Source organism: Leptosomus discolor, chromosome 1 (assembly GCF_034619465.1).
Source record: "Leptosomus discolor isolate bLepDis1 chromosome 1, bLepDis1.hap2, whole genome shotgun sequence".
Classification (NCBI taxonomy): domain Eukaryota; kingdom Metazoa; phylum Chordata; class Aves; order Leptosomiformes; family Leptosomidae; genus Leptosomus; species Leptosomus discolor.
In genome coordinates this window covers 16949408-16972080 of record NC_141391.1, presented here as the reverse complement: position 1 = coordinate 16972080, position 22673 = coordinate 16949408, and the positions used below count along the sequence as shown (strand labels likewise).

Here is a 22673-nt window from a genome sequence, read left to right as displayed (position 1 = left end):
GGCACAGTAGTCATGTCAGAAGGAAGCCTTGGGAACCAGCCTTCAGAGGATAAATGCATAAATGCCTCTTTTGTTGCTTTTGATGACAGCTGGGAATCTAGTCTTCTTATGGAGTTATTCATAACCATTTTTAAAAGCTAAAGGATGAAGAAAGTTTATTGCTATGGCCAGTACATATTTATTACTATAGATTTATAATATATAAATATAACTTCTCTGTCAAACACTCCCCATAAGCTCTCATATAAAGAACACAGAAAATGACAATGCTGAATTGAAATCCTTTATTACCTAGAAAGTCAGATATTCTGCTTTGCAATACACACTGCACCAATATGCTCACAACCAGTAAGAGCTGAATACGCCCCAGACAGCAATGCCCTCTCCTTGTGCTTGGATTGTAGGATGCTGAGGAAAAAGTTGTTTGCTCAGGGCCCAGAAATACCATCCCTGACACTTATGGAGAAAACACCTTGCCAAATTTTGCCAAGGGTGACTTTCTGAGTACCTCTTGCTGGGAATGCAGCAAGCAAATTCACTAGTTATGCCAGGCTGGCATGGGCATTTGCTTCTTCTGCCCAGGTTAAGGAAACTGTGGCAGCTATGAAAAGGAGCTACCAGGATTCTGGCAAGCATATCTCCCATTTACAGGAACATTATTATCTAAAAGATATGAAGAAGTTGAAGAGAACAAGGGAGTAGTGGATGATCCCAATGAATCAAACTATTAACAATTGTGGATTTCATAGGATCTTCTGCAGAGTTTTGTTTTTTTGGGGTTGGTTTGGGTTGGTTTTTTTTTGGTACGACCTTGTTAACCAAAGTTTGGCTAATGATTTCAAGCAAAATCATTGCTTGAAACTAAAAAAATTACAAATCTAACACAAAAAAAAAAAAAAGATTTAAAGACAACAATATACAGTTAGATTTTTGTTCTGTCCCATGGTTTCTGAACAATACATAGTTGGGTTTTTGTTTTGTCCCCTAGTTTCCGAGTTACTGCAGTGTTTGGGGTCACAAACTCTTTCTACAACCAAGGGGGACAGAAAATTCCTTTTTTTGTATTTTCTTTTTGGACAGAAAGGAGCACTGAGATCTTCACAAAACCACCTGACTCTTCAAGCAAGAGACCCAAGGAAAAAACCCCACTCAATACTGTTATCTTTGCAATGAAGTCACACGGCTTTGAAGCATGGGGTGAGACGAAGCAGTATGAAGCCAATAAAAAATGGTTTTGACTACGGCAAGCTAAAATGAGAACTAACTATTTCAGAGCTCAGAATAGCCTCCAAGGAGGCCCAACTTGGCATGCCATGTAACTAGTTCTGGCAAAAAAAAAAAGATTAAAGGGTGGTTTTCTTGTTTACAGCAATGCTGTTTATCAAATTGTAATGTAACAGATTTAGTGGTTGAGCACAATGATATTCCAAACTCTAAGTCCTATATGGATCAGAACTATATTTTGCACTGTTTTTAGCACCAGAATCTAAAAGAAGCGAGTAAAAGTAACCTGGAAAAAATACCTGACAGCATTAAACAGCTTTAAGGCTTCAGGTCCCATTAAAAGGCTTCAGGTCCTGTTCTTCATATTGGACAGTATGATCTCAGGAAGCCATGTGTAAATCCATCTAATAGGATTTTTTGTTAAGTAGGTCAAATTTTATAACTCTAGTCTCTGCCAGAGATTGGATTTTTCTTTACAAGCCAGATAACTTTTAGGCCTTCAGAAACTGCCTCTTCACTACAAATGGAGCAGAGAACTAAAAGGAATTTAGTGGCTTGTAACAGGTAGCTCTTTCAAACATATTAATTTGTCATCTTAAGGTATTAACAGTGAAACAGATGAAAGATGGTCCTGAAAAAAAAAAAAAAAAGAAGATTCTTTCAATGGGTGCATCAAACCAGGTGACCCTTTTTGGCCAGGACACAGAAGGTGTATGGTACTTCATCTTTTTTCTCTCACACCACCCATTGGGGCTTTAAGCAGCACTTGAGGTCAGTTCATTACCACTGACCACTCTGATATCATCACAGCCACTGTGGAATAACCCCTTATTAACAAAAGCAGTGGGAATATGATGCCGCAAAAGGGAACATGATGTGGTATATATAGGCAGCTCACATGCTCAGAGCAGGACAAGGCCAATGCCCAGCCACTGAGAGGTGGATTGGCAAAGTATTAGAGCATGTTTACATTTCTATAGAGAGGTTTGCCTTTTACCATATTAACAGTACAAGCTGTCTCAGAATCTTCATGCTAGTATTTAGGGATGCCCTTGTAGGCAGTTAGTGTTGTCCTTTCCAAACGGTAGACAGAGGATGTAGGTTGCAGGATTAGAAACAAAGAGCTGCAGAACTGCTGCCTCGAAGACTTCATGCCCAGGGGAAAACCAAATGCACCACACAGAGCTTGAGATAAGCAAGGATGCCATCCAAATATGAAGTAAAGTTTATGACTGACATGTGGTGGAAGAGAAGAAGGCAAGAAAGGAGGGGAGAAGCTCAGAGTGTACAAGGTTATGCTTGTGTCAGTGCAGACATTCCCCAGAGCACAAGGGAAGGAAAGCATGACACCCAGCCAAAGAAAGCCACCAGTAGCTGCAACAGGAATGAAAGGTGCTAGGAGCAGAAACAGGTGCCATAGCTGACTGGAGTAAGATCCACTCATTTGCCCCTGCTCTGCACACCATTGTGCAGCTTACAAACGCCTCTGGAAAATAAAGGCCAAGTTTTCCTATTGAAACAAAAGTGAAACATTTCTTCAAGCTACGGTACTAACTGAGCATGGCCATCCCAATGCATTTTCCACTACACACTTTCAACAGTTTGTCTTGATGCTTTAAGAGCGTCGATTCTGCTAGCAAATGGAGCAAAAAGGACGAAATAAAATGAAAGAGAATCAAGTAAGTTAAGCCCGCATCACAGTAGGAAGCTGCTGCTGAAGTTACAGTAGGCATGTATATTGTAGGTATTATCAGCTATGATTCAGGTTTAGTAGTTTCTCCCTACTGGTTTAATCTCCGCTCAAACCCTTCAACTGTTTTAACTCTTCCGTTTCCCAGTTTAAAAATCAAAAGCCCCACTCTTAAATGTGTATGTCCTCAGAGGAGGCAATGTCAGCTGTGCCCCCACGTGCTGCACAGCATATGCAGGCACAGGGTGTCAAGGGTTGAGACTGGGCTGGCCACTAAGGAATGACAGATGCTCTCTATTAACCCCTCCCCCCTCCCAGAAGGGAAAGGGAGAGAGAACAAGGGAGAGAGACTTTATGGTTTGGAAAAGAAAACTAAAACAGCTTTAATGAAACAATAACAATAAAAGAAAAGATAAGAATAAGGAAATAATGAAGTATATACAATATGTACAAATATATACAAATAGATACAACACCAACACCGAACCCAACTCCCCCCCACCCTGATGATGATACGTCACCACTGATGCTGCAGTGCTGGCACTGGGGCAGTCCCAGGCTGGACTCAGCAGCAGACAGGGATGGGATGCAGGAGCTGGACTCGGGGATTCACGGATCGGGATTGACGACAGAAGAACAGAGTCCTCCTCAGATGTCGGCCATTGAAGAAGAGAGAGATTGACCCTCGTGATCTCTCAGCTTTATACTGAGTATGACGTATATGGGATGGAATACTCTGTTGGTCAGGTTTGGGTCACCTGTCCGGTTCGCTCCTCCCTGCAGGTGCGACCTTTTACGTGCTTGTGACCCTTTTCACTCCCGGCAACCCAACACGGGGTACAAGATTTAGCAGTGACCTTGGTCGCTACAAGAACAAGTATAAACAAGGGCCTCTCTGCATCCTATTCCTTGGTACGAACTACAAACACCAGGCCTTATCACTGCTAGGAGTAGTCACTGTCTGGAAAAACATGCTGCTGTTTCAGAAAGTGCCGTTAGTTACAGGAGACTTAACTGAAAAGTTAAAGCACTAAACCAGAAATAGTTCTGGTTTAGCCCAAATCAGGACATAGGGCTTAGCCCAGCCTGGGGCTCCCCTCCAAGGGTGGCGGGGGCCTGGGGATGGGCTGCCTTGCACATGACACCGCAGAGGGGCCGCAAGGACACGAACTGCGCTGCCCTTTCCCGGCTGCCTTCATGGGCATGAGGGGAAGGCTGTGGCCACTCGCCAGCTTTGGCTGGAGTCCATCCACTTTGCACCAGCTGAGCAGCACGACATGGACTGTAAAATCTGGCCTAAAGGTTTTTAAATGTTTAGAGCCACAAAGGCAAAAGGGTAGCCTGAATAAATGGCACGACCCTCCCTGACACACTTCTCAGCTGTGGGGTTATAAGAGCTCCTTTTTATTATCCTGGACAGGAGCTGAAAAATGACATAATACTGGAGGAATAGGACACAGGGGCATTTGGGTTACTTCAGAGATGATTCAGATCTTATTATTAATTCTCTCTACTTGGCAGAATGTTTAAAAACTGGCAAGGGAGCATTAGCATTGCTGGCAGAGCGTTACTACAGCTGCACAGGTGGAGGGAAATCATCAAGTAGCTCTTTCCAGCCTGGTGAGGAGGGATAAGGAGCAGGAGAGATTACCGGCCCTACATCCCAAAGACAAAACCACGCAACAGTCTCAAAAGCAGATTGGTTAAAAAACAAACAAGCGTTCAGTCCTAGCAGGTTGGCACAAGGTAACTGAAGCATGTCATACGTTGATATTTGGCCTCTCTACATAGCAGATGTCTTTTTCACAGGTCAGGCAGAGAGGATGAACACTTGATTCAACAGCTAAAAAAACGCTGAAAGAGAAAAAACCTGGAGATGGTCCAATATATAGTACATATTTCGTAAGTGTACGTGTAAGAAAGAGAGATAATGCTCTCCACAGTTCTTTTAGCAGGTGTTTATCCTTTTTGGCAATGACAGCAATATTTTGTAGCTACACAGCAGACATGCAGAATAAAATTCCTTTCCACACTTGCAAAAAATAATTACCCCTTATGTGACTTACAGCTGCTCCAGTCATTCATCAGTGCTGTTGTCCTATTTCTCCAAACAAACACTATGAAAGTATTTCTTCTTCTTGAATTTACTGAGAAAACTGCATAATCTCTAAGTTGACTCTTTAAAAGAGTGACCAGAGTGCTACACTGGCTTCCTTTAAAAGCACTCATTGCTAAGGAAGATGCTTTCCTATGAACACAAACAGAAAAGCCTCAGAGGACATACCATGTGGTGTTTTGATGCTAAGGTGATAGGCACTGTTTAAAAAGCCTGAAAAAGAGAAGAATCAGTGGGCAAGACTTCTCTCCCCAACAAATTTTACTCCTGAAAAAGAAGATTTTGTTTCCCTTCTGATACAGAGAGATGCAAGCACAGCTGCAAGGACAAGGTCACAGCCACTGTAAGCCAATGCTTCCTCACTGTAGCTGAGGTGAACCTCTCTCCATCTGAAATAGCTCAGGTAACTCAGTGTCGATCTTTGAGCTAAGCTCTTCCCTGTGTAATAGCTTGAATGTAGCTCTATAAAAAATACCAACCACTGAAAAAAAAGAGTACGTATCTGAGCTCTTACTCTGGACAAAGCTGAAATAAGGTCTGCCCCAGTAAGAAGACTTCTCGCAAGGACACGTGGATTCATAAAACCTGAATGAGGACAGAGTATGGGATCTGTCCCGTGGATCAGAAAAACTACACAATGTCAGATGTCTAAACACAGCAGCCCGATTCCCTCGCAGTGCAGGATGCAGTCAGTAGGTTATGCTGAGCTGCTGTATCGGAGAATCTGAGTCTGCATTTCCTTATACACTAAAATGTTCCTCACTCCTCTGCTGGATCCACTTATATTAACTGCACCTTCTATTATCCTTGTTTTCACATGTGCTAGCACTATTGTATCTTCAAGAGAAATTAAAATATTAATTAAAATATTGTACCTTTTATTATCCAGTTTGGATTTGATACGAACTGTGGATTTAATAAAACTACATCACTTTATGCTAAAATAAATAACAAAATGGCAGCAGCTGTGAATATTGTACATTGTATTTCACATATTTTGGGTAATTAGGCCAATAACCTGGAAAGTAAAATGGACACTTCGTACCAGCAATATTTTACAGTGATCTCTAACCTCATTAGGCATTCCCAGAACATCCAGAAGAGTAGTGTAAATAAAATACACTGTTTTCTGATGAGCTTTGATGAGCAGATGTTCAGGGGTTTTGTTGATTCATGTCTGGGATGTTTTTAAAACTTTTCGGCTTGTGTTCCATTTCCTGTTGAGGGAATTCAGAATGACCCAGATGAAAAGGGACAATTGTGACTGTGTCTGCCTGGATGCTGCCCAGGCCAGCAGCTGTGCGGTGGCCACCGCAGCGCGTCTGACTTGCAGGAGGAGAAACTACGTAATTTGGTGTTTCGGCTACTTGTGAATTCAGCTCTTGGTGCAGATGAAATACTGCACCTCTATGCATTTCCGATTACCACTCTTGTCTGGTACCCTGGAAGTGCATGTAAGGATACAAGACACTGCATTTGGTGAACCTCTTTCTTTTGCTATTTGGTGATACATGCATATGAAGGCTACACACATTTTTAGCAGCAATAAAGTAAGTAAATCAAAACTGGAATTCTTTCCCTTTCTAAACTGTTTTAGAATAAAAATAAATCAGTAACTGTTGTTTTCTTCTTTTTTATATTTTTCGCTTCATGCAAACTTCAGTGTTGATGCATTAAAATATTTGTTCACCCTGAAAGCAAAACTGCACATTTTCCTTCATGGCAGCCACAGACATAGACTAATTTTAAGCCATATCACATGTTTTTTAATCTTTTCAAGCTGAAAACCTTTATCTGCGGCAATTGTGAATGGCAGAGATAAAAATAGAAGGCAATGGGATGCTCCCAGGATCTCAAATAATGTGCAAGGGCTGAAAATTAATCAGGCTTACTGGAATGTACTGATACAACATGAAAGTGTGGGAAGAGGAGTAGAAGATGTAGACAAAAGCCAATGCTAAGTGATCGAAAAGAAATACAGAATCAAGCAAATAAATCGAGGCAATATGTGAAAGCAGGAATGCAGAAGTAGATCTTGAGGTAATTCATGAGACAATGCAGTTGAAGATAATTAAACCTCCCTGCAGCAGTGGAAATGTGAGCAACAAAATAGATAAGCTGAGTTTTGGGAGGCCCTATCAGAGTTTCTGAAGCAACAGAAGATAAAGTTGCTGCAGTTCTATACACAGCTCATGATGCAGACATGGGATTAGGAACCTGTAACTGGATGTTTTGATACAGAGGAGAAAGAAAGTTCCTCTTCTCGCAATGTGAAAAAAACATCTTAAAACGAGAAGGATGCATCAAGTAGGGCTATTTTGGGGGTATTTCACAGAATAACAGAAGTCCTGTGCAGAAAGGCATACTGAGAACATCACCTTTGGCTCCCCACAGAACCCAGACAGCGGTTTTCATTCTGCCTCAAGACCAAGAGCATGTAGTTGTATTAGGAAATTTGGTAGTAGGAACACTGTGCTTCTTTAAGGAGAAATTTGATGCACAAGGGACAATTTAAAAGAGATATACAATGACATACTTATCTTTTAAAACTTGTTTTAAAGAAATACTTCAGAGGAAGGATATTCTTTCCTCAGTAGAAAAACTATTACATAGAATTATGTGGGATTTTTTTCCCCAATCTCTATTTTGTTGAAAAATAAACATCAAAATCCTTTTCATGGGAAAAGGCTAGTTTAGATTAATTTGTTGTTTTGAACAGTTTTGAAACAAAATATTGAGACATACGAGCTGAACATTGCAAAAGAAGTCTAGTTTTAAAATAATGCTTAATGAGAACGAAAATACAAATTAAACAGACAAAAGAAAAGAAAATATAACCTAAAATTTCAACCGTTCTGCATTCAGCCAAAGCTAGGAGATATTATTAAGCATATATATATATATACACATGTATATGTATATACATATACAAAATGATAAAAAGGCATCCACACCATCAACACAAACAAAAGGAGATCCTACCCCAAAATAAGTGATAGGTCTGTGCTTGGGATAGTCACTTGTATTTAAGGGTCAGGTTCATGATCTGCTTTGTACTACTAAATGCAAATTCTGCTTACAATGTAAGTTTGGCAAAGCAGCCTTATTTCAGTATGAATAGTTAAAGTTTCTTAAGAGTATTTTGAATAATTTAGACCTATTTGAAACTACCCTTTTTGCCATTACAGAAAAGACTGTTTTGTACAGGAAGGATATATTTGAATACAGAGATATCTTAATGACTTGCATTTACCAAGTTTACTAACGAAGTAAACTGCTTCCTTTCCACTTCATTTCATTCTTGCCAATCAAACCATTTCATAACAAGCATCTGCAAACAAATTTCTCTGTTATGAAGAACTTGGAGTAGCTCACTTAAAAAATGTTGCTTATTATCTTTATGCCTTCAAGACTTGTTTACTACTGCCCATTTTTGGTAAAGTATACCTACAGTTGCCATTTGTTATTTAGTTTTCTTAGTCTGAGCTCCCTACAGAGCAAAATTAGCTCCAATAGCTTTTATGAAATAAAGGTGTCTGTATGGGACCTTCCAGAGTAATAACTGTCCCATGCTGACTGGATTCTCGTTAGGAGAGGGCAGATCTAGGATACAAGTCCTTACTCCCAGGACAGTTTCCTTCATTTTCCCCAGTGATGGGTTAACATAAAATGCATATTTGTTCCAGGGATCTAGACTATCAACTACAGTTTTGCATTCACGCTCCTCTCTTTGGTGACACTTCGATCACTTACTAGGCCCAGATCTTCAAAACTGCAATAAATGTTCTGTTTGCATTTGCACTCCAAGTCAAACTGGAACAAAATGTATGTCCCTCGCCCACAGGAAAACTCCCTGAAGCATCCAGGTGTGCATTAATATTAAACCCCACCAAGGTAATACTATAAAGGAGGGATTTTGAGTCCTTAGGATAGAAGGACCCTTTGATAACTCTCTTTCCAATTGTAAAATGCTAAATACCTCAAACATTTGCTGCAATTTTAGTAGCAGAAGCAGCTGTTAATGCTATTATCTGTAAATACTAGTATAGGAAATTCCCTGTACAGAGGGATAAATAGCATCTGTAGTACTGTGATAAGTAGTCAATCATTTCAAAAGGATCTCTACACTTCCACCTCTCCTTTTGGAATTGACCAAAGTTAAATTATTTGTATAAATATATATGCAAATAGAATTCAGCTGCAATTAATGAGGGAAATTCCTAAAATATACTCCATTTACAAGCAAAATGCATCTCAAAATAGTGAAAATCTGAATACATTGGAATATGCTTTCTTCACAGAAGAAGAAAATATAGTCCTAAAATTATAGATTGCATAGGTGATACAATGACAGTTCAATCAGCTGAAGTAAGAATGTGCAACTCCAGAAATGCCCTTGAATACAAACACAGATTTACTTCTCAACATACTGTAATGCCAAATTACCTTTACTTCCCGCTGCAGCTCCAGAGAAGTAATTTGCACTATGTAAGAGATAAATGTTTCACAAAATATGCCAAGGAGGGCTCATGAAGAACTAAATCAGTCTAATACAGTTCAATTATTTTTTAAACATTAAGGGCGTAAACAATAGAATAGTAGGTTTTAATATTTGTAAGTCTATATTTTGTTTATTTATTTTGATTTTTAAAAAGCTTGCTTTGTACTGTATTAAAACTTGGAACATTCATCCACACATAGATAACGCTCTGAAAAGACAAGCTAATTTTTCTAAGTAAAAATGCACTTAGAAACAAATTGGCACAAGTATTTGTTTTACATTCAGTATTAAGTTGGCACTATGTCTGGTCTCTGGCACCATCGACTATACTCCCCTTTGTTTGCTACCACTCTGTGCTCCAGCACTGAAGCCTACACCTGTGGCCATATAAAAGGCTATGTGCAGCAGCTGCAGGACTCAGATGTCCATACTGAAAGAAATTTCTAAAGCATAAGCATTTGGATGTGTGGCTGGCTTCCTCGTCTGAGTCTTTTCAAGGCCTTCTTTGGAGGTCCACACTGCTGGATGTTGTATCTATCAACTGTCTGCAGTGTTACTACTGCCCAATGTGTAGTTGTAACATAGGACAGCCTTACACTTAGAAAAGATGCTCTTGGCTATGCTGATGTAAGGTTGCCACAGTCCCCTCACCGAAGATAGATAGTTTTTTCCAGGTTTTGTCAATCACGATACCGCTGATATAGACATATGTAAGGAAGGGCAGAGTCTATCCCAAAGATTAATATGAAAGCTAAATATCAGTAAACCACAACACAAATTTCTGCCTAAAACTTTGTTCTCCGGAAGTAATTTATTTAATCCATGAAAAAGATGAATATAAGTCCCAATAGTATGTATATAAACTACCTACTCTTATTTGGGATCAAATAATCATAAAATCAATTTCTACAGCATACCGTTCCTAACATACAGTATGCAGATCTTTTATTATGGCATATCTGCACGGGACAAGTGACTAAAATTGCTACTCAGACCGATACGTACTCACATACTCAGGTACAGCACATACTCAGAAACGTGCTCAGAGTTACTACTCATAACTCCTAAGAGCAACTGAACTTAACTTCACGATGCAGGCAAGCTAGAGTAAAAACACCAATACAGAAGTTGTATATACTATACTGCTATACTATAAAGTCACTCCTTTTCTTAACTGCCATGTAACTTCCTTGTATGGAAAAGCTCTTAAATAAATGGAAACATATATTCAGAATTACAGACCACACTGTCCTGCTCTCAAGTAAATACAGAATATGTGTAACAAACAGCTAAAAATGACATGATTCCATATAAAGGAACGTATGACATATGCATATAACAACAAATTAACTGTTTGTCCCAGGTTCTGTAAATGTTATTATTAGAACAAGCCATTGGAAGTAGCAATGTTTTTTACATTAGGATGCTGGAGTATAAAAGCATATAGAAGCTACAGGCATACTCTTGAGTTACACATGTGCAAACCTGAGATAAATGCTACTGAGAAAATAACTTAGCCCTAGGGATTCTGCAACACTACCACAAACAAATCATTAAAAGGGGCAAAGCTGATTCACTGTCATGGCAACTTGAAAAGCAATATTTAAAATTATCATCAGTCTCTTGTCTTCTCCATGGCATCCACTAACCCAGAATAAAGGAAAGCAAGTTCTTCAGATCAGGAATATAATGAGCAGCAGTTTATTTAATGTTTTCTGATTTATATATTTCTATGGCATTTGTGTATTAGGCTGCACTGCATATTCTGAGTGTTTAGCTAGATGACTAAATACCCAGAAAAGTTCTGACGCAGCTTAGATTGATCCACGTCTTACATGGAATAGCAAATATCATCTGTACACTTGATGATAACTTTCGATTTCCATACCTGCATTTTCTGTTAATTTCAAACTTGATTTAATGTTCAATCATTTCAGACAACAAAAGGAGTACTTTTACTTAATGAAGCAGTCTGAAAGCTCTTGGAAGATTTTCATATGTAGTGTATTCTGAGCTCACCACATGATGACCACGCTGGTTTACCATTGTTGCATCTCTTTGGTAGTAAGACAAGGGAAAGATGGAAAGTCAGAGTATCAATACTGATGCTGACGTTAGGATCCAGCTGCATCTTTGTTTCACATGTGCATTTACCACCTACACTTTCAAGCTGTTATTGCCTGCTGAGAAGATGAGGACAGGCCAGTATGTTGCTGGTGTAATTATTAATGAGCTAACATTGGCAAAACAAAATTTGCTGCAAACCAGTTATCGATGGATAAAGCACATTGGTCTATTCCAGTAAAAACATGGAATTTATTAAGTATAGATAGCAGCACATCATATGAAGGAGGCTGACAAACTTACTACAGTTTTCTAAACTCACTGATATTTGATAAAACAACCTTTTTTTGGTGTATCAGTTCAGATTGGCCTGCACGAAATTACAACATGACTTTGGTAAACAACAAATACAGTAGTACTTGGATTCCAATACGTATGACATGATTCACTGCCCTTGTGAATTCACTGCCTATTCAGCCCAAGCTGAAGACAAACAGCTTTTATTATCAAATCCAGTGAGGATTTTTTTCTGTACACCTACAGCATAAGTGCCATTCTACTCCTGGATGTATTTAGGCTACTGAAATTACAAACCAGTTTGACCACTGGACTTGATAGAACTCCTCTGAAATAGATAGCAGCTGACATGGTGAAAACATTGATGATTTTCACCTCTAGCAATTGTAAAGACACAAAATACAGAAAAGTTCAAACCTACAGACCAGCTGTCAGAGTAGCCTAATAAACACTATGAGACTAGGTATTGGATGCTGTTTGTTTTCTGGAATACATCATATCAATATTTCTGCAATCTCATGACAGCACTGATCTTTATTTCACAGAAGTTTGGTACATAACTGCATGATGCAGGTAAGAACCTTTCATTTTTAGTGGACACAGTCATGAACTTCTGTTTCTCTTTTATTCTTGGACATTTTGCCAAAGGTCAGTAGGATGAAAAATGCTTATTGTGGGAATCCTTCCAAATTCTTCCTAGTGGTAATAATGAAAAAAGGGCCCAAGACCAAGTGGATCACTGCAATTGAACAGAGTCAGATTCCCAGCATAATCATCTCTATAATCCAGTGCATAACTGTTGTTTCTCAGGCTTATCTGATACACCCTGTGACATTCTAGCAGCTTAAGGTAAGAGTGATGTAGGTTCGGGCTTATCAGTGTTATGCAGAAAATAATTAATAACTAAACAGCATCTGATGGCAAAACATTCTTTTTTGGCAGTACTGTGTTGTAAGTTCATCTTCAATTTGCTGTTTATTAGCAACACTTGGTGTTTTTAACTTATTTCCCGATAAGAGCCTTGACTCAATATTTATATGCAGACAAGCATGTAGGCTATATTTCTGTATTACTACTGGCTTTAGTGTGTCTAGCTCCTTCAATTGAGCTAACTATTGAAATAACTTTCCAACTTGCTATTATATTATTACTCTTTTCATCATTAAGACCTTGACAAATTCGTTCAGAAGTGCAGTAAAAATATCAAGTATTGCTTGATGTAGGGCCAATTCTTGCAGTTCCTAACCACCCAGCTAATGATAACTTATTGAGTACCATATTATAATTACAGTCCCTCAACCTGATTTTACAGTGTTTTTATCTAAGTCACTTAGAATGTTTTTGATCTGGTTTTTGAATAATAGAACATGCTAAATGTTTTACAAAGGCTATATATATAATTGAATAGCAATAATATATTATTGAAAGTTGCTCTCCAGTAGAAAATTATCTTTTCAATGTTCCCAAGTATTGTGAAGAAGCCATTCCCAGTTTCCTTGAGAAATCATGAAAATTACATAAATATAAATCCTGAAGGCACATAAGATATCATCTGAGGCGGGACGTAGCAAAGCAAATCATCACTGCAGGTATTTTTTAACCTCTTCTTTAAAACCTTTGGTTGTAAGAATCACCACAATCTCCTCAGATTATTATAAACTTATTGAAACATTTTTCCTAGTAACACCTTAAATCTGCCTTCTTGCAAAACAATTCTAATTTTTACCTTGATCTCTGTGGGTACAAAGAAAACCTGGTCTTTGCTCCTTAACAGACCTAGAATAAAAAAATCTCAATTCCTGAAGCTTTTTCTCACAGGTCATGATTATTTTTTTTTAATATTCCTCCACTCCTCTAGACGCTTGAAACTTAAATATATGATATCTGTATGTGGTGGTCAGTGACTACAGTGCTATTCCAACAACAGATGCCATGATTATACCAAAGGGCCTTGATATAGTTGCAAACAGTACCCAGTGCTTTCAAAGGACAAGGAAAAAGTGGTGGGACACAGTGCTGTCACCATCATGTCCTCTATGTGCCTTAACCACTTGATCCTATTCCACTTCCTCAGCTTACTGGCAATTTTTGATCTTTTCTGTTGCAGTGGAAATCCCAACAACTGACACAGCAGCATAGCCAGCTGGGAGACAGCAATGTTCAACTTTTTATTTCTCACATGCAACATTCTTCTTCCTAAATTTCAAAATAACATTTATTTTATTGGAAAAGTATGGCTTTCTGGACTTGTATTACTCTTATGGCTCACCACAACTCCTGAAACATTTCCCATGGTACTAGTGCTGAGCCAGCTACTCTGCACTTTGTGTTTGCACTTTTGATTCTTCCCTACTAAGTTCACCCTTTGTACCACCTTTATCATATTTGACCTTCTTGATCTATCTATTTAGCCAGATCACTTTGAACTCTGAAACTGTCTTGTAACACTCTTATCTCAGCCAGGCTGGGTACCCACAAAAGCCTTTCTCTGTGCTATCACGCAAATTCTTACCGAATATTCACTAGACCAGAGCAAAGACAAATCCCTTGAGCTTCACCTGGGACCTCCTCTTACTTTTAAAATGTGTCAGTAATAACAATTGTGGGGCTACGGCTTCTAATTTTCAAGATGCCATGCTATAGTTGAATCTCTATTATCTGTTTTTTCTGAGAGAATGTCAGGTATGAGGCAACATCAATGGAGTTACTAATCATGGATACACCAAACTTACTGCTTACTGCTGGGCCAGATACTCTGCCAAAGGAGAAAACTAGATCAGCCTGATAAACTGATTGTAGATAACCAACTGCATAATCTCCCTCAAAATAAGAGGGAGAGCTATAAGTTTCCTGCACCTTTCTTTGTCCAGACATCTGGGACACACCTATCCTTCAAAAATCTTCAAAGACAAAAGCTTGGAGATTGCTGCTCTGTGTACTGTAGGATTAATTTGAACAGGCCGTCAGGACTTGTGTAACCCTCTGCCATGTTTAGATTGCCATAAACCAGAACCATTTCAACTTTAAAGGGGTTTCTATAAAAACACTATCCAGAAATGTGTGAAAATTAAATTTACCTTGTGCATAGCAAGCTGATTTTCCTCACCCGCAACCATGACTGAGTTGGTTTAATGAACAATATGTAATTACAAGCAGCAAAGGTAAAAAAAAGCATCAACAAGGTAGATAAACAGGCTCACATACGATGCCTGATTTCCAGAGAACTATAACTATTTTACAGTCCTTGCCTCTGGTGAGCCAACTGCTAGGCCAGCTGGTAGCTGTACCCCTCCTGCTACCGCTCTTTAGTCACAGTCAGGGACTGAAAACTCTTGCTGGGAAACACAGTTGAATTCAAATGGCTGTGGAACATTTGTGAAAGCAGTTTCCAGCTTGCTGACTGCCATCCTCCCTGGTGTCCCACGACGCTCCGCAGCCCCTCTCTAACTCTCCACCCTGGGACACCTTAGTTCTGGATAATGTAGTTTTAGTAGAAACTTCAGCCATTCCAGCTCTCAGTAAGGCTGCACACAATGTGAAAAACTAACATCAACCTCTAGTATGCTTGATTCTTGCACCTCTTGATTCTATATTGGGTATTAGGAAAAATTTCTTCACCAAAAGGGCTGTCAAGCATGGGAACAGGTTGCCCAGTGAAGTGGTTGAGTCACCATCCCTGGAGCTAATTAAAAGACGTGAAGACATGGCAGTTATGGACATGATTTAGTGGTAGACTTCGTAGTGCTAGGTTAACAGTAGGACTCCATGATCTTAAAGGTCTTTTCCAACCTAAATGATTCTACGACTCTGTTCTTCAACAGCTTCTCACACCACATACAAACTTCTCCAGCCTTCTTCTGTGGTTTCAGGGTCCAACTTCTGCTTTCTCGTGCTAGAAAATATTGTTGTCAACTAAAAAAATCATACTGTAAGCATACCTCTCCTAGGTCAAAAATCCTATGGATTTGCAGATGCACAGCTTCACTTGATTGTATGTCTCTTTTTAAGAGAAATACCTCTCAACCACAATAAAACTACATATATAAATGAAATGTTATTTTGATCTACTCATTTGATTCTTTCACTTGAGTCTCTTTAGAGGTGACACCAAATATTAACTGAGTAATTCATCCCTGCTGGACTTCCTTTTCCTCTGGATATCTCAAGAAGGCATGGTTTTCATTTCATCCCTTTCCCACTATGCTTTGCATAGCTTGGTTAAGTGTTCTTCAGCCTGCTTTTCCTCTGTCCAGTCTGTGCTCCTGGCAGTTTGCTGTTAATATTAATTAAGCACCGGGTCACAATTAAACCTTTTTATGGAAGAAGGGTAAGTGAAGGAATGACAGAATTATAGAATGATCTTAAAGATCATCTATTTCCAACTCCCCTGCCATGGGCACGGACACCTCCCACTAGACCAGATTGCTCAAGGCACCATCCAACCTGGCCTTGAACACTTCCAGGGTGAGGGCAGCCACAACTTCTCTGGGAAACCTGCTTCAGTGTCTCATCACCCCCATAGTAGAGAATTTATTCCTAATATCTAATCTAAATCTCACCTCTTTCAGTTTGAAACAGTAACTCCTCAGCCTATCACTGCACTCCCTGATAGAGTCCCTCACACCTTTCCTGTAGGCCCCCTTTGAAGTACTATAAGACCACTATAAGGTCTCCCCAGAGCCTTCTCTTTTCCAGGTTGAACAACCCCAACTCTCTCAGCCTGTCCTCACAGGGGAGGTGCTCCAGTTCCTCCCATGATCATCTTCATGGCCCTCCTCTGGACTTGCTCAAACAGGTCCATGTCTTTCCTATGCTGGGGGCCTCACAGCTGGCTGGAGTGCTCCATGTGAGGTCTCACCAGAGCAGAATAGAGGGGGAGAATCATCTCCCTTGACGTGCTGGCCACTCTTGATGCAGCCCAGGATGAGACTAGCTTTCTGGCTCATGTCCAGCTTTTCATCCACCGGCATCCCTAAGTCCTTCTCCGCAGGGCTGCTCTCAATTCACTCATCACCCAGATTATATTTGTGCTTGGGATTGTCCCAACACAGGTGCAGGATCTTGCATTTGGCCTTGTTGAACTTCATGAGGTTTGCATGGGTCCACCTCTCCAGCCTGTCAAGGTCCCTCTGGATGGCATTCCTTCCCTCCAGCGTTTCAACTGCACCACACAGGTTTGTGTCATCAGGGAACTTGCTGAGGGTGCACTCAATCCCACTGTCCATGTCGCCAACAAAGATGTTAAACAGCATTGGTCCCAATACTGACTATTGAGGAACACGACTTGTCACTAGTCTCCAATCAGACATCGAGCCATTGACCACAACTCTTTGAGTGTGACCATCCAGCCAATTCCCTATTCACCAAGCGGATCTGTCAAATTCATGTATCTCCAGCCTAGAGAGAAGGATGTCACAGAATCATAGAACAGTTTTGGTTGGAAGAGACCTTCAAGATCATTGAGTCCAACCTTTCTCTTAGCCCTATCAACACCACTAAATCATGTACCTAAGTACAACATCTACCCATCTCTCAAACACCACCAGGGATGGTGACTCCACCACCTCCCTGGGCGGGCTGTTCCAATGTCATATGAGACAGTGTTGAATGCTTTGCACAAGTCCAGGTAGGTGATGTCAGTTGCTCTTTGCTTACACATCAGTGCTGTAATCCTGTCATAGAAAGCCACCAAATTTGTCAGGCATGATTTGCCCTTAGTGAAGCCATGTTGGCTGTCACAAATCACCTCCTTATTTTCCATGTGCCCTAGCATAGTTTCCAGGAGGATCTGCTCCATGATCTTGCCAGGCACAGAGGTGAGACTGACTGGCCTGTAGTCCCCCAGGTCTTTCTTTTTTCCCTTTTTGAAAATAGGGGTTATGTTTCCCCTTTTCCAGTCAGCAGGAACTTTACCAGACTGCCATGACTTCTCAAATATGACTGACAGTGGCTTAGCAAATTCATCCATCAGTTCCCTCAGGACCCGCGGATGCATCTCATCAGGATCCATGGACTTGTGCACCTTCATGTTACTTAGATGGTTTCAAACCTGATCTTCTACAGTGGGTGGTTGAAGAATGGATTGAAACAAAAGGACCCTTGAGGTTTTAGCTTTCTGTGTCACTCTTCACTTGCTCACTGTCCCTGTTAAATAATGAGCTGGATTCTCCTTCATCTTTCTCTTAGGTCTAAAGTCTTTTGCAAAATCTGTTCTCCTTTCCTGTAATGTCTCCTGCTAGATCTAATTCAATTTGTATCTTCACCATTCTTCCTAGTATCTTCATCCTGTCATAGGACAGTGATTTTCCAGACTGCCAGACTGGCAGAACATCGGAAAAGGAGAGTTAAAATAACAGCTGAAGCCACCACCTCATCAGAGTTTGTGAGCTCCAAGACTACTCCATGGTTTAAACCCAAATGTGGTACATGGGAATGACTTGGAGAGATGCGACAAAAGTGCATTCCTGAACTGAACTGAGATGTTAAGATAGATGCCCACAGTAGAAAGAGACTGGTGTTCTGCAGGGAGCTGAGGCTGTCAAAGAGTTGAATGGAGTGATACAGTAGAGAAACGTACCTTAATAATAGGATTTAACTGTTCACCTCTAAGAGTGAGCAGCAACTGAGTCACATGCAACAGAACCAAGAAGCAAGCAGGAAGGAAAGGCTGGGAAAGCAGGTCTGAAAACAACATGCATTTGCCCACCACAGCATGTCACCGCTGCTGCTGAAGACTTGCCTAAGTTTATTCTGTTATATCACTTTCTGCCAAGGACTTCTGTGTTCTACAACATTGATAGCTGCTAAATGCTGCCTTCTTCATAAACAGCGACTGCATCTGGCTGGAATTTATGCTTATTGCTTACCTTTCCCCCTAAGAGTTTATTTACTGCTTCATGGTTAAAATGCAAATATCAACTCAGATTTCCAGTATCAAAAGCAGAAGACTAAGCCCCTTCCTCTAGTTTGGTGGGACGGGGCTGCTCAGGGAGACAGGGAAACATCTGGCATGTAAAGGAAGGGTCTTTGGCAAAAATCTGGACAAGTTTAAGTTCTGGCCTCACTGAAAGAGACCCTATGACTCAACTCCCGTTACATTACCAGTGAGATGTAAGAGACAATATTTACTTTTTTCTTATCATATCCCAGCTCTACATTAAAAATTTCTATTGTGTAATGGTAGTAGAAATTATTCAGCATCGATGTATCTTTACAGTCATCTTAATAACTAAAGATACACTGAACCTTATTTTCTCCTGCATTAAACTGAGTCACAAGACCTATTCAGAACTGGAGAGACTATCCAATGTAGCACCCCCTGCACCCAGTGGCAAACGTCATCTCTTTATCGAAGACACACTGATGAGTTCAGAGTTGCCAAGTGCAGTGCCATAAGAATCGTTTATTAACCACACTGTTATAGATGACTGCCCTTGGTGTGATACTGCATGTATAAAATGATGTCTCAATCTAATTAAACGTGAATTTAGATGAGAAAGGTGACTGCAGGTTGTGCGCATCTTCTCTTAACAATTTGTTGAACTTGCAGGATCACATCTGTAATTATGTGCTTGTTTTCTTTTTATTTGTAACTATGTCTTGAGTAGAAATACTTTTAAATTAACTTTTTTTTTTTTCCGCTTTTTCCAGTTAGCTAATACATTCTACAATGCTTCCCAGAACTTCCTTTGTAGGTCCAGCAAACATTAAAAAAAATCTTTATTTAAAAAAACCCCAACAATTATGGAACAATACAAACCCTTTCTTTTTGTTCTATTACTCATTTTGATTTAAATTCAGGTATTTAGGCAGTATATCAAGCTAAAAACCACTAAAATTTTGTGCTTGTATATATGAGAAAATTGACTTCCATAGCCATAATCAAATAATTACACAGATTTAGTTAGGCCAGTATAATTCCCTATTTCTACTGAAGAGTAATTATACTGGAATACAGGCGTTTTAATTCCAGAATAGACTGTCCACATGGGGAGCTATATTGAAACAGCTGTAGTAAAATAATTATTTGACTACAGCTATGCTGCTCACTTCCCCCCCTGAAAGAAAGCCATCAACATAAAAATCTTCCCTCTTTCACAGACGCTCAGCCATGTTGGTTCAATCCTAGTCTATAGACAGAGGCAAAAGGTTTTGACAGCAGGACAGAACACATGACGTTAAGAACAGGAAATTTTACTTCTCAATTCAGCACTGAGTGGGGAGGCACAGTGCTTGCAGTTTTTTACCACTTAAAAGGTTCTGAGGTGCTCTGGGATGTGGAGTGGAGAATGTGGATAGAAAGTGTAGCCTTTTGTGCTATGTGCTGTATATTTTATAAAAGTGTAGTCCATCACAGAGATAACTCCAGATGAAAGGAGTAGAAGATGGGTTACTGCAGCACTCCCTCCCTCTGCTGCCCCATGGATACCTCTCGCCTGGCAGGTATTGCCTCTTACCTCCACTTCTCTGCCACAGCCCGAGGGCCTCACACTAAGCAAGCCTCTTTTCCTTGACCCTTCAAAGCGTGGAAGCCGCAAGGGGCTCACTCGCATCTCAGCTTACACCAGTGCAGGTGCAGAGAAGTGGCTGGTCCTCTTTACTTCTGCTGCCACTCATGAAGTGAGTTGAAGAGTGAACAGAGCCGTAAAATTCTGCTTATTGAACTGTCTCTTTGTTTCACTAACATTAGTTAAAATGTTTTAGTATTCTGGACTTAAAGCACAGGCTTTGGCTGGTCGATTACATACTATGTGCATCCAATATCCAATTTTTGCAGACGAAGGAATTCATCCTTCAGCCACACAGCTACTCAGTCAGAGGTATTTCACCTCAAAGGCCCTTTAAAATTTGATTCCCCAAGCTCTGAATATGACACAAAAATGCACAGCTCTTGTAACAGTCATTTGAACTAAAAAGATAAGAAAGCTGGGTCACAACTCACCTCGATCTGTGTCATACAGGAAGACAAAGCGGTTCCATTCATAATGATCCAGCAAGCTCAGGAGGGCTCCCCGCAGAGATGGCCGCAGCTGCAGCACAAACTGACTCTCACCCTCTGTGGGGAAACTCGGCGTGATGAGGGAGATGTGCAAGGCGCTGCAGAATGAGGTCAAGGTATGTACTGATCTCTTATCATATAGTCCAAAAATGGCAAAAACTCCTCTAGAATACTGGGAGCAGACTGAAAGAAAAAAAAAAAAAAGAGTTTGGCCAGTGATAAATCCTGTAAACATGTACTTACACATTCCAACATTCAGAAATTTTTAATTCGAAGATTTTAATTTCTGCCTGTGTAGTTAACTTCAATTTTCACAAGTGTTTCATTCTGGAAACCAATAAATAAATAAATAGCTAAATAACATTTTGTCAGTTTTGGATCCTATTCATAGAACACTACATTATCTACAGTGTTTTCACTCTAAAATAAAATATAAAATAAATAACATGTATTTTTGCACACTAGTGAAAAGTCAACATATGCTGTTTTAACCACAGCTTTGCATATTATCAGGCGTTGATAATTTCCATTACCTTATAATGAAAAGTGTTCACATTTCAAAATGTGAAAATTATCACAAAAATGTTACTGTCCTCTTATGTGAAATTTAGACATTTTGAATCGTAACAATGTAGAACCTTCACTCCCTTTTAAGCAGTGAGCCCTCGTGCTACATTAAAACTCTACTACAGACATTAAGTAAAAACCTGCTTCATGAATAATCTCCTTGACTTTAAGAGAGCAGTTGAAGGAAAACATAGTAACTCAATGTGACCAGACTTTTGCCCCAAACCTTTTATTTCTACTCTGTGTCAACCTCAAAACCAGAAAACAAATGACCTGAATATATATTCTGAGTTCTGATTTGCTCTTGGACTCATTTAAGACCTGGAGAAAGACTTTTATTGATTTCAGCAGCCTGGGTAAGGGCTTTACCAATCTATGCACATAAAAGCAGGCATTTCTCCAAAAATACTGCCTTTCTAGCAACTCATAAAGAGCCCAATGGAAAACATCTCACTTTTTCTGAAGTCTAAACCAACTTAGTAGAAACTGTGTGATCATTAATACTGTTACCTATCCCAGAAACACAGAAAACAGAGAAAGGAACAGTCAGTTAGGGTACCATTGTATCAATTTTCTTCTAGGTATGCATTTCCTATGCTGTCCTGTTCCTGAACCTCCCTCCCTCCTTGCAATCCATTCTTCCATGCAGCCTAAACATGGGAAAAACTAAGTCACACCCTTTTTACTGATGACGGCCTCCTCTCTTCTAGTGATAGCAGCACAGTCAGGGTAAAGCATACACACTTATCAAATGGGCTGATTCAAACCAGTTCGGCTTTAATTCTTTCATATTACATTTACTGCATAAAGAGCAAAAAATACAAATTGTGCATTTTTCCCCTTACATTTGGGTCATTTATCCAGTTTTGATGCCAGAACTGGAGCAAGTGTCTTGAGGGCAGTTCTGTGATTTTATGTGCTACCCACCTGTTACAGTTCCCAATCTAAGGATTTTCATAGCCAGATTACATATAAATAAAGCTTTTTAAAAAGGTTTCTTCCTTCCCCCAAGTTCCCCTTCAGTATGCTCACACATAGCTCTCACAAACCTGCTTAGTGTTTTCTTTGCTGGACCACACAACCTACATTCTCCTAGACCCACCAAATGACTGGCTTGCCATTCCACTAATCATGCTAAAAAGTGTTCTGTGCTTTCCCAGTTTCATCTCATCTTTCCTGAACATAGATAACCAACATGTCTAGAATTTCAGTTGAA

General features: G+C 39.9%; 1 protein-coding gene across 9 annotated transcripts in view; it reads right to left on the bottom strand.

The window, feature by feature from the left end:
* GRIA4 (glutamate ionotropic receptor AMPA type subunit 4) overlaps window positions 1–22673 on the bottom strand; it is a 242057-nt gene that overhangs the window by 138541 nt on the left and 80843 nt on the right. For all 9 annotated transcript variants that reach the window (XM_086481766.1, XM_086481765.1, XM_086481770.1 and 6 more), the window contains exon 3: window positions 20834–21073. In XM_086481766.1, the coding sequence (XP_086337892.1) occupies window positions 20834–21073 (240 nt within the window). The remainder of the gene's footprint in view (window positions 1–20833; window positions 21074–22673) is intronic.